This window comes from Prionailurus viverrinus, chromosome E1, assembly GCF_022837055.1.
Source record: "Prionailurus viverrinus isolate Anna chromosome E1, UM_Priviv_1.0, whole genome shotgun sequence".
Classification (NCBI taxonomy): domain Eukaryota; kingdom Metazoa; phylum Chordata; class Mammalia; order Carnivora; family Felidae; genus Prionailurus; species Prionailurus viverrinus.
In genome coordinates, this window is record NC_062574.1 from 28376330 (window position 1) to 28391205 (window position 14876).

At 41.3% G+C, this 14876-nt stretch overlaps 1 protein-coding gene and 1 pseudogene across 1 annotated transcript; both read right to left on the reverse strand.

Annotated features, from left to right (window-relative positions):
- Positions 1-1788, reverse strand: LOC125151720 (olfactory receptor 4D2-like; annotated as a pseudogene).
- A 10910-nt stretch (positions 1789-12698) lies between these two features.
- LOC125151753 (olfactory receptor 4D1) lies at positions 12699-13634 on the reverse strand. The gene has a single exon (XM_047833169.1). The coding sequence runs from the start codon at positions 13632-13634 to the stop codon at positions 12699-12701; it is 936 nt and encodes a 311-aa protein (XP_047689125.1).
- Between the last annotated feature and the right edge of the window lie 1242 nt (positions 13635-14876).

Genomic DNA, 14876 nt, shown 5'->3' on the forward strand with positions numbered 1-14876 from the left:
TCAACCCATGAAAAAATACATGTCAGGAATAATCATAACAATGACAATAACCCTCACATAGGTTCTATGTAAGGTTGATAAAATATTCTTATACACGTTTTAGATCTTATAACAAATCTGTGAGATTATGGGGACAGATATTGCTTTATGCCAGTTTGGTGAGGAGGAATCCATGAGTTCAAGAGAGGCCAGGTAGCTTATCCAAGGTCAGCAGTCTGGTAACATATGGGTCCAGGGCTCCCAAGCTAAGGCTATGTCTTCAAGGTCTGTGCTGTCTCTAACACTCTGGACACAGGTCAAAAGGGGTGCTGGGAAGAGAAGTCAAAACACATAAACTAGAAGTGGTTTCGCTGGGGGAAATGCCCTCATCACAAAAGGGAAACGACCCCCCAAGAAGGGGGAAAGAAGGGTGTAGCTTTCCAGAGTCATGAGAACACTTCTCAGTGAGCAGGGGTTTTAGAAACCTGGCACAAACCTTAGCCACCAAAGGGGACTTTTCCCTTTTTCCCAAAAATCTGAGTCAGTTGCTTAGTTTCAAAACTCACTCACTTCTATGATGACCTCCACAACATATGCACAAGCTATGAAGACAGCCAGCAGACACAGTAGCTTTCCCTCCATTTTACAAATGGAACACAAAGCCAGAGAGAAGTGACCCACTCATTGTCACTCCCTTTTACAAACCAGCCGGCGCCTCCCTAGTCTCTTCACTGCTGCCTGCACCTCCTGGTTCCTCAGGGTGTAGATCATGGGGTTGAGCATGGGGGTCATGACCGTGTGGCTGATGGACACAGCCTTGTCCATGGAGAAGGGGGTGAAGGGCCGGGCATAGAGGTAAATGCTTGGAATGAAAACCATAGACACCACGACGATGTGGGTGGTGCAAGTGGAAGCTGCCTTCCTCCTCGCCTGCCCAGAGTGGGACCTCAGCATCACCAGGATGACTGAGTAGGAGGTCAGGAGGAGAAAGAACCAGATGACATCCAGCAGCCCACTGTTGGAGATCATGAGGAACTCCAGGAGGGTGGTGTCAGTGCAGGCAAGTCTCAGCACTTGTGGGACATCACAGTAGAAGTTATCCAGGATGTTGGGGCCACAAAAAGGCAATGGAAGCATCAGAGCCAGTTGGGCAATGGAATGGACGAAACCTACCATCCAGGCTGTCACGACTAGTGCCACACAGAGCTGTGTGTTCATGATGGTCACATAGTGGAGGGGTCGGGAGATGGCAACAAGGCGGTCATAGGCCATGACTGAGAGGAAGAAGACCATGGCGCCTCCCAGAAAGTGGAAGAAGAAGATCTGGGCCATGCAGCCCTGGTAGGAGATGGTCTTCTTCTCAGAGAGGAAGTCCACCAGCATCTTTGGGGCAGTGACAGAGGAGAAACAGAGGTCTAAGACAGCCAGATTTCGGAGCAGAAAGTACATGGGTGTGTGGAGCCGTGTGTCTGAGGTCACCGTGACCATGATGAGGAGGTTTCCCACGACAGTGGTGGTGTAGACAATCAGGAATACCAGAAACAGGAAAAGCTGGAGCTCTCGAGTCTGTGAGAACCCCAGGAAGACAAATTCTGATACCCACGTGAGATTCCCTGGTTCCATGGCGTCTCATCCATACACCTAAAGAAAATGAACGATAGGTATACATGCATGAAGTCACTTTTAGTGCTCAGGGCTCAGAGTTGTCCAGTTCCAGATGCTGGAGCCTCATGTGTAGACCATATCACTAGGTGCTGATGAAATTGGCTTGTCTGTGGAGAGTTTACAAGTTGGTGCTGTCATATGCATTCGTGACATATCTTTAAAGCCATCCAGAGACATATGCAACCTGCCTTTCAAAGATTCCATGTGATACAATGGTAGAGAGATAGGTGGAGTCCAACAGAACATCAGTAAAATTTCAGGGCTTCTGCCTCCTTGATATTTGACCTTGATTAAGCTACTTCATCTCTCTGGGTCTCAGTTTCCATATCTGCAATATAAGAATTAAAACATCATCTTTATAGAATTGTCTAGGGGATTAAATAAAATAACACATGAAGTTCCTGGAACAGCGCTGGAAATAAATCACTCTGGCAATCACTCTTTTCTGGGTAGTTTCCTCCTCTAAATACATCCTCCCTTCTGCCAGTGTCAATACATTTTTCTAGCAATCATTTTTCATGCAACATGTAACCCATCCTCATTTTAATGGACTGTTCCTGTGTCTATGTTTTTCCTCTGTAATTTAACTGAAAACTCCCAGAGGCAGAAACACAGATCTTTATTTCTGCCCCACGGTGCCCATCTTGGTGGACAGTCAACACTCCAAAAGCATGTGGTGTGGACTAGTGGGTGGGAGAGGAGCTATGGGGTATAGCCCCTTACCCAGTGAGGCCAGGGAAGTGATGGAGTGGGTGCTGAGACAAGAGAGTCCAGAGAGAGAGAGAGAGAGAGAGACTCTCTTGGAGCGCCTGGGTGGTTCAGTCAGTTAAGTGTCTGACTGTTGATTTTGGCTCAAGTCATGATCTCACCATCATGAGAAACACTTATAGTTTGGAGCCTGCTTGGGATTCTCTGTGTCCCTCTCTCTCTGCCCCTTCCCTTCTCGCTCAGGTGCCTGTGTGTACTCTCTAAATAAATAAATAAATAAATAAATAAATAAATAAATAAACATTAAAAAAAGAATGCATTAAAAATTAGATGATGAGGGGTGCCTGGGTGGCGCAGTCAGTTAAGCGTCCGACTTCAGCCAGGTCACGATCTCGCGGTCCGTGAGTTCGAGCCCCGCGTCGGGCTCTGGGCTGATGGCTCAGAGCCTGGAGCCTGTTTCCGATTCTGTGTCTCCCTCTTTCTCTGCCCCTCCCCCGTTCATGCTCTCTCTCTGTCCCAAAAATAAATAAACGTTGAAAAAAAATTAGATGATGAATATAGTATGATGGGGACTCAAGGAGATCTTCTGAAAGGAATAAGAAGTTTAGAAGATGTTACTGAATACAAGGGTAGAAGATAAAGGAAGATGTTGAAATAAGAGCAATGGAAATAGACAAAGGAATCAGGCAGGAGATGAAGAGAAGGGAGAGGGAGGAACAGAGCAGGTGAAGGAAGGGGAAATGGGGAGGTGGTGGGCAATGGAGGGGGCAGGGAATGGTGTCAAAGGTGGAGAAGAAGGTGGAAGGAAAGAGATGGAGGGGGACAAGGTTAGGGGTGGGTGGCCTCCCCACTCCTGCCCTGTCTCAGTCCTGTTGTCTCTCACGTGCCTATTGAGATCCATTATGTATTAAAGGTCATTTTAATCTCATCCTTCTGCTTCCATTTGCTTCCACTACAGTCTGGTTCTATAAGACAGTCAATGAGACCTTTCTAAACTCATGTCTGATCACGTTTCTCTCCCATTATAATCTTTCAATGACTGCCTAGAGCTCACAGCTTAAAACTCCAACTCTTAGAAGCTGCCTCACAGGTTTTGTGGATTTATAGAGTTGAAACATGCTTACAGAAGTGCCTGCAACTCCCTATCGGCATGTCACACAAGGCTATGAAATGTAGCCTTCATCTGCCTTTGTAATCAATACCCCTGTTACCCAGGAACAGAATGCCATTCAAGAAATTCATAGCTTCTCACATGTGCCATATGCTCAGTTATTTCTGTAGCCTTGGTAATAAGTTCTGTTTCCTGAAATATCTTCTACTACCTTCTCAACCTAGAAGGACTCAGATATCACCTTCTTGTGACTCCTCCCCATATCTCTCCCATGCAGAATTAATCCCTTCTTTTTCTGGGTTCCAATAATGTTTTATAAATACCTACATTATAGCATCTTCCACGTTCTATTCTTGTCCCTCTAAACTAGATTGTAAATTCAGTAAATTAGCTCCAGCACCTCTAACAGCAACCCTGATCTAGCAGTTGCTCAAAACTTATTTGCTAACTTAATGTATGAGTAAGTATGTGACCTGATTTTATGCAACTAGGTGGGGCGCTTCCTCACGCTCAGCCCTCAGCACCCTCCATCCCTGCTTGGTTGTTAAAAGCTGAGCTTTCCACATGCAACCTGAGGCATCTGTTTTCATCACAGTTCCCCTGAATAACTTCCCGAGACTCTCCTCACACTTTAGACTTACTACCATCAAGTCTATGTCATTTGACATATTCTCTCCATGTTCCAGTAAGTGGTTCTGGGTCCTTCTTGCAGCTGATTTATCTACAGATGAGAAAACCTTGGTCTCTCACCTTCCTTCAGTCCAGAACCGGAGAAAGTCCGCAGGTCTTACATTGTCTTGGAGAGCCTTTTCTTGCAGCGTCAGCTCCCTGGTCACTGCCCACACATCACGTGTGACAGCGGGGGTGACCCTAGGGAAAGAGGGCATATCCTCAGGGAGATGCTATTGGACTGGGCTCTGCTCAGGAAGCAGAGCTGGGCTGATTCTTGCCTGATTCCCGCTGGAGGCAAGGGAACAATGGGAGTTGTTAAAAAGTTTCTAAATGTCTCAAAAACACTTACTCTCTCAACGGTCTTCCTTGGGGGCCAAAAGTACCAAGGACATTGAAAATTTTAGAAATTTTCAGGATGTAGGATTTTCAGGCCACTGTCTAAAAGGATGAGAGTCTCTTCCAGAGAAATGGACTCTGGGAGTGTTAGACAAACCCAATTGTTAGACCAGTGATTCTTACCCTTAAAAGAATCCCCTGGAGATCATGTGAAAAGATAGATTAGTGTGTCCCCGAGGCCTCAGACTTTCTCACTCAGTTGGTCAATAATAGGGCCAAGATTTTGCATTTTGAACAAGTTCTTAGATAATGCTGATGTTCCTGTTTCTAGGGCCACACATTCAGCACCACTGACTGTTCTCTCTCTCGTGCGTGTGTGCAGAATCATCAAGCTAACTGTTTTGATTTCTTTCTCTCTTCTCCTCTCCTCCTTCTTCTCTTTCTCCTTTTCCTTCTACTTTTAAACTTAATTGATCTTTATTTACAGAAAGTCATAAGTGGGGAAATGTTTGTATGCTACAATAGGAACTTATTAAAAATCTTGTCCTTTATTTTACCAACCAGACCCTCCACCCCCGTGTTGATTTACCAACCGTATCCAGGTCTACTCACATTATCTATAGAATGCTAGCATTTTTTACATGTGAATTATTATTACTTCTAACATGAGGATTGGTGCAAGAAAACCCTATATTTTCTCATTATGAAAACAGATCAAAACTGGAATTAACTGCCATTGTAAACTTGACGTGCCATAAAATCTGATTTCTTAGAGCTCTCTGATCTACATAGCATTTCCAGGTTACTCTAAATTCTTTCATTGCAAATGTTTATACTTGGCTAAATAAAGTATCTGCCTCTGGCAGACAAGAATACCATGTGAAGATTTTCCACATTCAAGAGATGTAGATTAAAAAACAAACAAACAGGGGCGCCTGGGTGGCTCAGGTCATGATCTCACAGTTCGTGAGTTCGAGCCCCGCATCGGGCTCTGTGCTGACAGCTCAGAGCGTGGAGCCTGCTTCAGATTCTGTGTCTCCCTCTCTCTCTCTGCTCCTCCTCTGTTCACACTCTGTCTCTATGTCTCTCAAAAATAAATAAAACATTAAAAAATTTTTTTTAAACAAACAAACCACTAATTCTCATTTAGAGCTTCAGTCCATTTTAAAATATAGTCATGTGAAAAAGTGGTCTGGATTGATTCTGGGGAAGGAGACAGGACTTGTGTATTTTGTTGATTATCATGTGGGTGATTTTAAGTTCTGATTCTGGCTTAGCTTTCACTAAGAGAAAGCTGATATGTTCCAATTAATATATTTCCGCTGTCAAGGCACATACGGGTCTGCGGAATGCCCTCCAAACCTAATCTCTTCACCACTGCATCCACTAGCCAATGTAATGAATTCCAAAGACCAGATGGCAGGAATGGAGTATTTACACTAAAGACCTAGTCACGGAAAACTGAACTGAGAAAAGTATTTCTCTATGCACTATATACCCAAGAAAATAAATATTTTTCAGATTTAACTGTTGTTACAACTTCAAACTTAAGTGGATGCAGGATACATACAGAAGGAATTTCATTTATATTCTCATTGAGGGGACCCCGCATCTCTGATAATTAGTTATTCTTACATTATGGTGGTAGGTTTTATATGTCAACTTGACTAGTCTATAGTTCCCAGTTATTCAATCAAACACTAACCTAGGAGTTGCTGTGAAGGTACTTTGCACATGTGATTGATGTCTATACTCAGTTGATTTTTTAAATGTTTACGTATCTATTTTGAGAGAGAGCTTACACATGCGTGCATATACCTGCAAGTGAGTGGGGGATGGGTAGGATGAGAGAGAGAGAGAGAGAGAGAGAGAGAGAGAGAGAGAGAGAATCCCAAGCAGGCTCCGTGCTCAGCGCAGAGCCCAACATGGAGCTTGATCTCACAAACCGTGAGATTGTGACCTGAGCCAAAATCAAGAGTCAGATGCTTAATGGACTGAGATACCCAGGTGCCCCATAATCAGTTGATTTTAAGTAAAAGAGAATTTCCTAAATAATCTGGATGTGCCTGATTCAATGAGTTAAAAAACCTTGGGGGCAGAACTGAGGTTTTCTTGAAAGTGTTCTGGACTGCAGCTTCAACTCATACAGAGTCCTCTCCTGCACTTTCTGATGCCCATCCTGTGCATTTCTACTGGCCCAGGGTTCAGTCTCACATCATGTAAGCCAATTCCTTGCAATAAATCTCTTAATATACATATATCTATATCTGACTGGTCCTGTTGCTCTGGTGGAACCCTGACCAATACACCCCCTTTTATGGATCAAACATAAAATAAAAACACATCTTATGCGAGGTTGATTGAGGTCTTTTCCTCCTCATACATCAATCATCCCTGAACTTGATTATAAATACAACTGGAATGGCAAGATGGACGGATTAATAAGGTTGAGAAGTGAAGTATTCTTTGAGCCAGACCCAATCTACAACCACTGAGCATAACACATAGAGAAGATGATGGGGCGCCTGGGTGGCTCAGTTGGTTAAGCATCCAACTCTTGATTTTGGCTCAGGTCGTGATCTCACACTCATGAGTTTGAGCCTGGCGTGGGGCTCAGCACAGAGCATGGAGTCTGCTTGGGATTCTCTCTCTCCCTCTCTCTACTCCTCCCCACTCGTGCTCTCTGTCTCTAATAATAAATAAACTTAAAAAAAAAAGTTGAGTCATTGTGTTGTACACCTGAAACTAATGTAATATTGTGTCAGTTGAGTATAGTTACACTCAAATAGAAAAGAAATTTTATAAAGATACCAGAATGTTTACTCTTTTTATCTATCTATCTATCTATCTATCTATCATCTATCTATTTATTTAATTTATTTCTTTTGAGAGAGAGAGAGAGCATGAATGAGCAGGGGAGGGGCAGAGAGAGGGAGAGAGAGAGAGAGAGAGAGAATCCCAAGCAGGCTCCATGCTGTCAGTTCAGAGCCCAACGTGGGGCTCGATCTCACAAACTATCAGATCATAACTTGAGCCAAAATTAGGTGTTGGGTGTTTAACTGACTGATCCACCAGGCACCCCCTGATTTTTTTAACCTATCACTGAAATAATTTACAGCCTTCCATCAACAACTTCTAAGAGATCTGTATCTGTTTTCACTAATCCTATGTAAACAAAGTGACTAAAAAGCATTACTTGACTAAACCTGATTATTTAGACCCTAAGGAACCTGATAACTACAGTAAAACTTTGGATTGCAAGTAACTTGTTCTGAAAGTGTTCCACAAGACGAGCAAACATTTCTAATAAATTTTAACTTGATAAACAAGCGATGTCTTGCAATATGAACAATACATGATGCCAGATGTCACCTGATCACAACTGAGCCAATGGTTCTTCCCTCTTTCTCTCAATCTCTCTCTCTCTGTCATGCTGCATGCTTATGGATGATCAGCTCCCATGTGCAGATGCTTGGTCTCAGGCTGTGGTGTCTGGCAGAAATCAGTGATTTTTCAGAACATTGGGTGGTGCCTAAACTGGCATTAGTGTATTTTTTGTCACCTCAAATTACCTATGGACAGTCCTTTGCTTTTACATAGAAAAGCAAGCTTAGGAATGATTTGCTTCATTCTAGGTCAGGCTGCCTGCAGATATAGACCCTTTCTTCTGCCGTATTGCCAGTTACATTATATACAGTATATGACAAGTGTTTAATACTGTACTGTAGTCAACATCCGTGCAAGTGTACACAATGGCCCCCAGGCAGGAAAAGATTGAGAAGAAAGGTGGCAAGAAGGAGATGATTATGGTGGAAGTTAAGAAGGAAATCGTTGAGAAGTACAAACAAGGTATGCAAATGGCTGAAATTGCAAGATTTTATAAGATGCCTACGTCTACATCTTGTCTGCAGAGGAGGAGGGGGAAAAAGCAGAGGAATCCCTCACTTCAGATGAGATTAGGGAGATGTGTAAATTGTGGGAAACAGTGAAAATTTTTGTAGTAAAGCACCACCCAAATAAGGCTGTAGCAGTGTGAACGATGAATCTGTTTAACGACAATGCAATTCACATTTCCACGAAATCCTTGAAAGAAGGCGAAAGCAAGTGTCATTGGATAGGTTCCTTGTTAAAGTTGCATGAAAAGAAAAAGGTTCCACTGAGCCAATAGGTAGCAGTGATTCCATTAGTGATAGTGAAAATCATCCTACACAATAACTCTCCTCTCTCTTGTCTCCCTCACACCAACCACGAAGGTTTTCAAAGGTAAGTGCAGGCTCATTTTTTATTTTTCTTTATTATTTTGTACTATATAACAGTATTGTAATCATTTTTATGTGAATATTTTGGGGTTGTGGAATGAATCATCTGAGTTTCCATTATTATGGGGAAATTCGCTTTGATATGTAAGTGCTTTGGATTACGAGCATGTTTCCAGAATGAATTATGCTAGCAAACCAAAGGTTTACTGTATCTTGGTTTAATTTAAAAGTATTGATGGGAAGATTCCAACTTATACTACAAATCTGTAGTAATCAAACAATATGATACAGGCAAAAAATAGACACATAGATCAATGGAACAGAACAGAAAACCCAGAAATCAATCCACAATTGTATGGTCAATTAATCTTCAACAAAGCAGGAAAGAATATCCAATGGGAAAAAGACAGTCTCTTCAACAAATGGTGTTGGGAAAACTGGACAGTAACATGCAAAAGAATAAAATTGGCCCACTTTCTTACACCATACACAAAAGTAAACTCAAAGTGGATTAAAGATCTAAATATGAGACCTGAAACTATAAAAATCCTAGAAGAGAGCACAGACAGTAATTTCTCTGACATCACTCATAGCAACATTTTTCTAGATATGTCTCCTGAAGCAAGAGAAACAAAAGTAAAAATGAATTATTGGGACTACATCAAAATAAAAAGCTTCTGCATAGCAAAGGAAACCATCAACAAAACTAAAAGACAACCTACTGAATGGGAAAAGATATTTGTAAATCACATATCCAACAAAGGGTTAGTATCCAAAATATATAAAGAACTTACACAACTCAACACCAGAAAAACAAATAATCCAATTAAAAGTAGGCAGAAGACATGAACACACATTTCTCTAAAGAAGACATCCAGATGGTCAACAGACACGTGACAAGATACTCTACATCACTAATCATCAGGGAAGTGCAAATCAAAACCACAATGAGATATCACCTCATACTTGTCAGAATGGCTAAAATAAATAATTTTAAAAAACAAGAAACAACAAGTGCTGATGAGGATGTGGAAAAAGATTCCATGCACTCTGGCAGGAATGCAAACTGGTGCAGCCACTGTAGAAAACTGCATGGAGTTTCCTCAAATAAAAAAATAAAAAATAGAACTACCTTATGATCCAGTAATTGCACTACTGGTTATTTATCCAAAGAATACAAAAACACTAATTTGAAAGGATATATGCACCCCTGTGTGTGTGTGTGTGTGTGTGTGTGTGTATACTCCAACCCCCCCCCAAAAAAAAAATATATATATATATATATGTGTGTGTGTGTGTGTGTGTGTGTGTGTATAGGTATATATATAGGTGTGTGTGTGTGTGTGTGTGTGTATGAATATTTTTCATCCATAAAAAAATTAAATCTTGCAATTTGCAGCAACATGGATGGAGATAGAGAGTATAATGCTAAGCAATATGTCAGTCAGAGAAAGACACATATCATATGATTTCACTCATATGTGGAATTTAAGAAACAAAACAAAGTAACAAAGGGAGAAAAAAAAAAGAAACAAACCAAAAAACAGACTCTTAACTCTAGAGAACAAACTGATGGTTACCAGAGGGGAGGTCAGTTCGGGAATAGGTAAAATAGGTGAAGGGGATTAAGCACACTTACTGAGTAACGTCTAGAATTGTTGAATCACTGTATTGTATACTTGAAACTAACTAAACACTCTATATTAACTATACTGAAATTGAAATTTAATAAAAAGTATTGATGGAAAGTAAAAAAAATAATTTTAAATAGGAATGTGTGGAGGAACTAATATTAATTAAATGCCTACTATATACAAGTACTGTATTGGAATTTTACATTTACCTCACTGACCCACACAACACTGTGAGGAAATACAGCTAAATTTTATAGCTAAAGAAGTAGAGATTCAATGATGTCCAAAAGGAGCACAGCCAGCAGGAGTTAAAGCCTGGATGGAATGCCATGGCTTCAAATCCTGTTATTGTCTCACTATACAATTTAAGACAGCATCAGAACATGGGGAAAGTTTTAATTAAAGCCATTAAAAAAATTTTAAGTAACCTTTACACCCAATGTGGGGCTCAAGAGATCCTGAGATCAAGAGTTGCACGCTCTACCTACTGAACTGGCCAGGCAACCCACAAAAAAATATCCGAACCACTGTTCGGTACCTATAGTACCTAATATCCGAAATGGGGAATTAACTCTTCTCTAAAACATTAGTATTTTATGAAAGTATGCATATATGTAAATATTCCAATTCTCCACATGATAAAATTAGAAAAAAGCCCTCTGTCTTACTAGAAAATTTCTGGGGGCGCCTGGGTGGCTCAGTTGGTTAAGCGTCTGACTTCAGCTCAGGTCGTGATCTCACAGTTCGTGGGTTTGAACCCCACGTCGGACTCTGGGCTGATAGCCCAGAGCCTGGAGCCTGCTTCAAATTCTGTGTCTCCCTCTCTCTCTCTGACCCTCCCTTGCTCTCACTCTGTCTCTCAAAAATAAATGAACATTAAAAAAAATTACAAAAAAGAAAGTTTCTGTTAACCAGAATTCCCAGAGCTCTTTTTAAATTTAAGCCGTTATGAACAACGTATTTTATATTTTTTTCCTCTACATTCTTTATAGTGAGAGACATTGCACCTAACCATTTAGTGTTAATTTATATCTGAGTCACATTTATATCATAAACATAGCATAACTTCAGTAAGAGATGTCTTAAATTCTCATGGATATAGCTATGTTCATCAAAAGGGGATATGTCTCCACAAGTCAGTTCAGAATTGAGTATCTCGTGTTGTGAAATGATCACCTGTAAGATAAATCTGAGGAAATTCTCCCCATTTCTTTCCTTTAGGTCAATGTTATAGATTATAATTAGAATTTCTATGCTTCCTACCATCCTTAGAATTGATGTTCTGGATCACATAAAAGTAAAATTTTCATAAATTAAAAAAGTGACTCAAGATCACTTTTTTAAAAAAAAAATTTATTTTCAACGTTTATTTTTGGGACAGAGAGAGACAGAGCATGAACGGGGGAGGGGCAGAGAGAGAGGGAGACACAGAATCGGAAACAGGCTCCAGGCTCTGAGCCATCAGCCCAGAGCCTGACGCGGGGCTCGAACTCACAGACTGCGAGATCGTGACCTGGCTGAAGTTGGATGCTTAACCAACTGCGCCACCCAGGCGCCCCTCAAGATCACTTTTTAAAAAATAAAACCAGTAAGTGACTTCTGATCATTTATAAATGGAATCAATAGATTGAAAGGCCACAGGAAAATTGACAACCATCAATGAATGCAAAGACATAGCTGAGTAAAGTTACAGAACTCCAAAGATAAAGAAAGAAGATTAAAAGCAGGGAACCGAAAAGAGTGTTATTGTTCCAGGGTTAAGATGAAATTTTTCACCATTTATCACAGATATTCATCCATAGCCGAGGAACTCTTTAGGTTTTCCCTTGTGTTTGTAGGAGATCCCGAGTTTCAAATCCCACCCATAGCCCTACCTCTAAACTTAGAGTCAGAGGAACCAAGTCCCGGCCAGGCTCTGCTACTCGCTATTCATCGTTGAGCAAGTCACTTCTCTCTGAGTTCTCTCATTTGTTAAAGCATTTAATACAATAATAATAATAACATATCCACTATCAGTTTTATGAGAATGAGATAGAAGTGAGAAAGTGCCCAATACAGTAACCTGACACAGGTGTGGGTCCATAGAAATATTGATTTCATCTCAAATGTCATACTCTATAAAGACTTTCCTCCACTTTTCACATGGGAAAACAGAAGTTCAGAGGGAAGACTTGTTATTTTAAAATGAAGATATTTAAATTTTTTAATTTTTTTATTCGAGGGGGGGAGGGGCAGAGGCCCATGACCCTGGGATCATGACCTGAGCCAAAACTGAGAGTTGGACACTCAACCAACTGAGCCACCCAGACACCCCTGAGTCAAGATATTTTAAGTTCACTCCCTGTTACATATCACTAGACGCTTGCCTAATCTCTTCATGGCTGCCTGCATCTCCTGGTTCCTCAGAGTATAGATCATGGGATTGAGCATGGGGGTCATGACCGTGTAGCTGATGGACACAGCCTTGTCCATGGGGAAGGGGGTGAAGGGCCGGGCATAGATATAGATACAGGGAATGAAGATCATAGACACCACAATGATGTGGGTGGTGCAGGTAGAAGCTGCCTTCTTCCTCGCCTGCTCTGAATGGGACCTCAACATCACCAGGATGACTGTGTAAGAAATCAGAAGGAGAAGGAACCAGATGAGGACCAGCATTCCACTGTTGGAGATCATGAGGAACTCCAGGAGGGAGATGTCAGTGCAGGCAAGTCTCAGCACTTGTGGGATGTCACAGTAGAAGTTATCCAGAACATTGGGACCACAAAAAGGCAAGGGGAGCATCAAAGCCAGCTGGACAATGGAGTGAACAAATCCCCCTAACCAAGCAGCCACCACTAGCCCCACACAGAGCTGAGTGTTCATGATGGTGACATAGTGGAGGGGCCGGGAGATGGCTATGTAGCGGTCATAAGCCATCACTGAGAGAAAGAAGACAGTCCCACCTCCCAAGAGGTGAAAGAAGAAGATCTGAGTCATGCAGCCCTGGTAGGAGATGGTCTTGACCTCATGAAGGAAGTCCACCAGCATCTTTGGAGAAGTGACAGTGGAATAACAGAGGTCTATGACAGCCAGGTTTCGGAGCAGAAAATACATGGGCATGTGGAGCCGGCAGTCAAAAGTCACTGTGACCATGATAAGGAGGTTTCCCACAACGGTGGTGACATAGACAAATAGGAACACCAGGAACAGGAATTTCTCAAGGTCCCGGGTCTGTGAGAATCCTAAGAGGATAAACTCTGACACCCTTGTGATATTCTGTGCTTCCATGGGCTCTTCCCCACATGCCTAAGGGAAAACTGTGCAAAACAAAAATTATGAAAATTCCATTGTTTTCCTTTGGAGAATCAGGAATTGGTTGATCAAAGTCACTGTTGAATATATTTCAAGATGGAGTTTAGGGGAGCCTTCCATGGAGATAAATACATTTTCAAGGCTCTCACAGACTTATCTCCCTAACCACACCCTACAATGTATTACAGACATTTATGGATCTTTTCCCCTTTGTATCACTGTCCTCATCCATGGGTTTCAAGTCTGATTCACATCAGATGTGCCCAATGCCTTGTGAACTACAGGCTCCCCAAATACAATGCATCAATGAATGGATGAATAAACATATCAGCAAATACCTGTGCCCACAAACATCATCAACCCGGATGCATAAATCTTGAGAGGATATAAAAACTAATGATTTTAGATAAACACATAGATGCTTTTTCCTGGCAGGGATTTGAAGAGCTGCATGATTCACTGCTGAAGGAAGAGAGGTGTGGATTAGAAGAGATTGTCATGTCCTAATTCGGAAACAAATGTAAAGCAAACAAGCAGATGATCTTGGCTGAAGCTGGGCTGGGATGATTGGCACTTCTCAAACTTTTCCACATAAAAACTCCTCTAATGGTATTTGTTGCCATGGGGCCATCTGTGGGGGTAATTCAAATCAGCCCAGGACAAATGCAAAAATTCCTTGAACTCTCAAGCTTTATATTTTAACACTTACGTAACTTTCTATTATACACATATCTCTAGACAATCTTTGAGAGGCTTTTTAAAATTTAAGTATTGTGGCTTGTAAACTTTGATTGCTAAGGCCAAGGTGTTATAGAAAATATAAGGTAAAGAAGAAATCACTTTCTTTAGTTCAGTAAGTGAAAGTTGCAGAAGGACATTCACTTGAAAAATAAACTGAGTTCTTTACTATTAAAACCCATTCACTTGAGTTACATTTTTCTAAAATTGTTTTCTCTAATCATTCTGGAAAATTTGCCCTGAGGCCCCACCCTGTGAAGATAATAGAACAGAACAAGATTTCTCCTCCCTGGTTCCCACCTAATATATGGGAAGGACAGCAGCAATCGCACTGAGGTACTTTTCACAGGGAATTGAATGAATATGTGTGAAAAGATTTCTACTAGCAAATATGAAACAGAATTATCTCTGAAATTATCTGTGAGGTATTACAGTATTGAAAATACTGTCATGTTTATATTATCTAAAACTCACATTTGT

Bases quoted from the DNA above. Each gene is read 5' to 3' on its own strand.
- LOC125151753 (XM_047833169.1), bottom strand. From the start codon at position 13,634: ATGGAAGCACAGAATATCACAAGGGTGTCAGAGTTTATCCTCTTAGGA.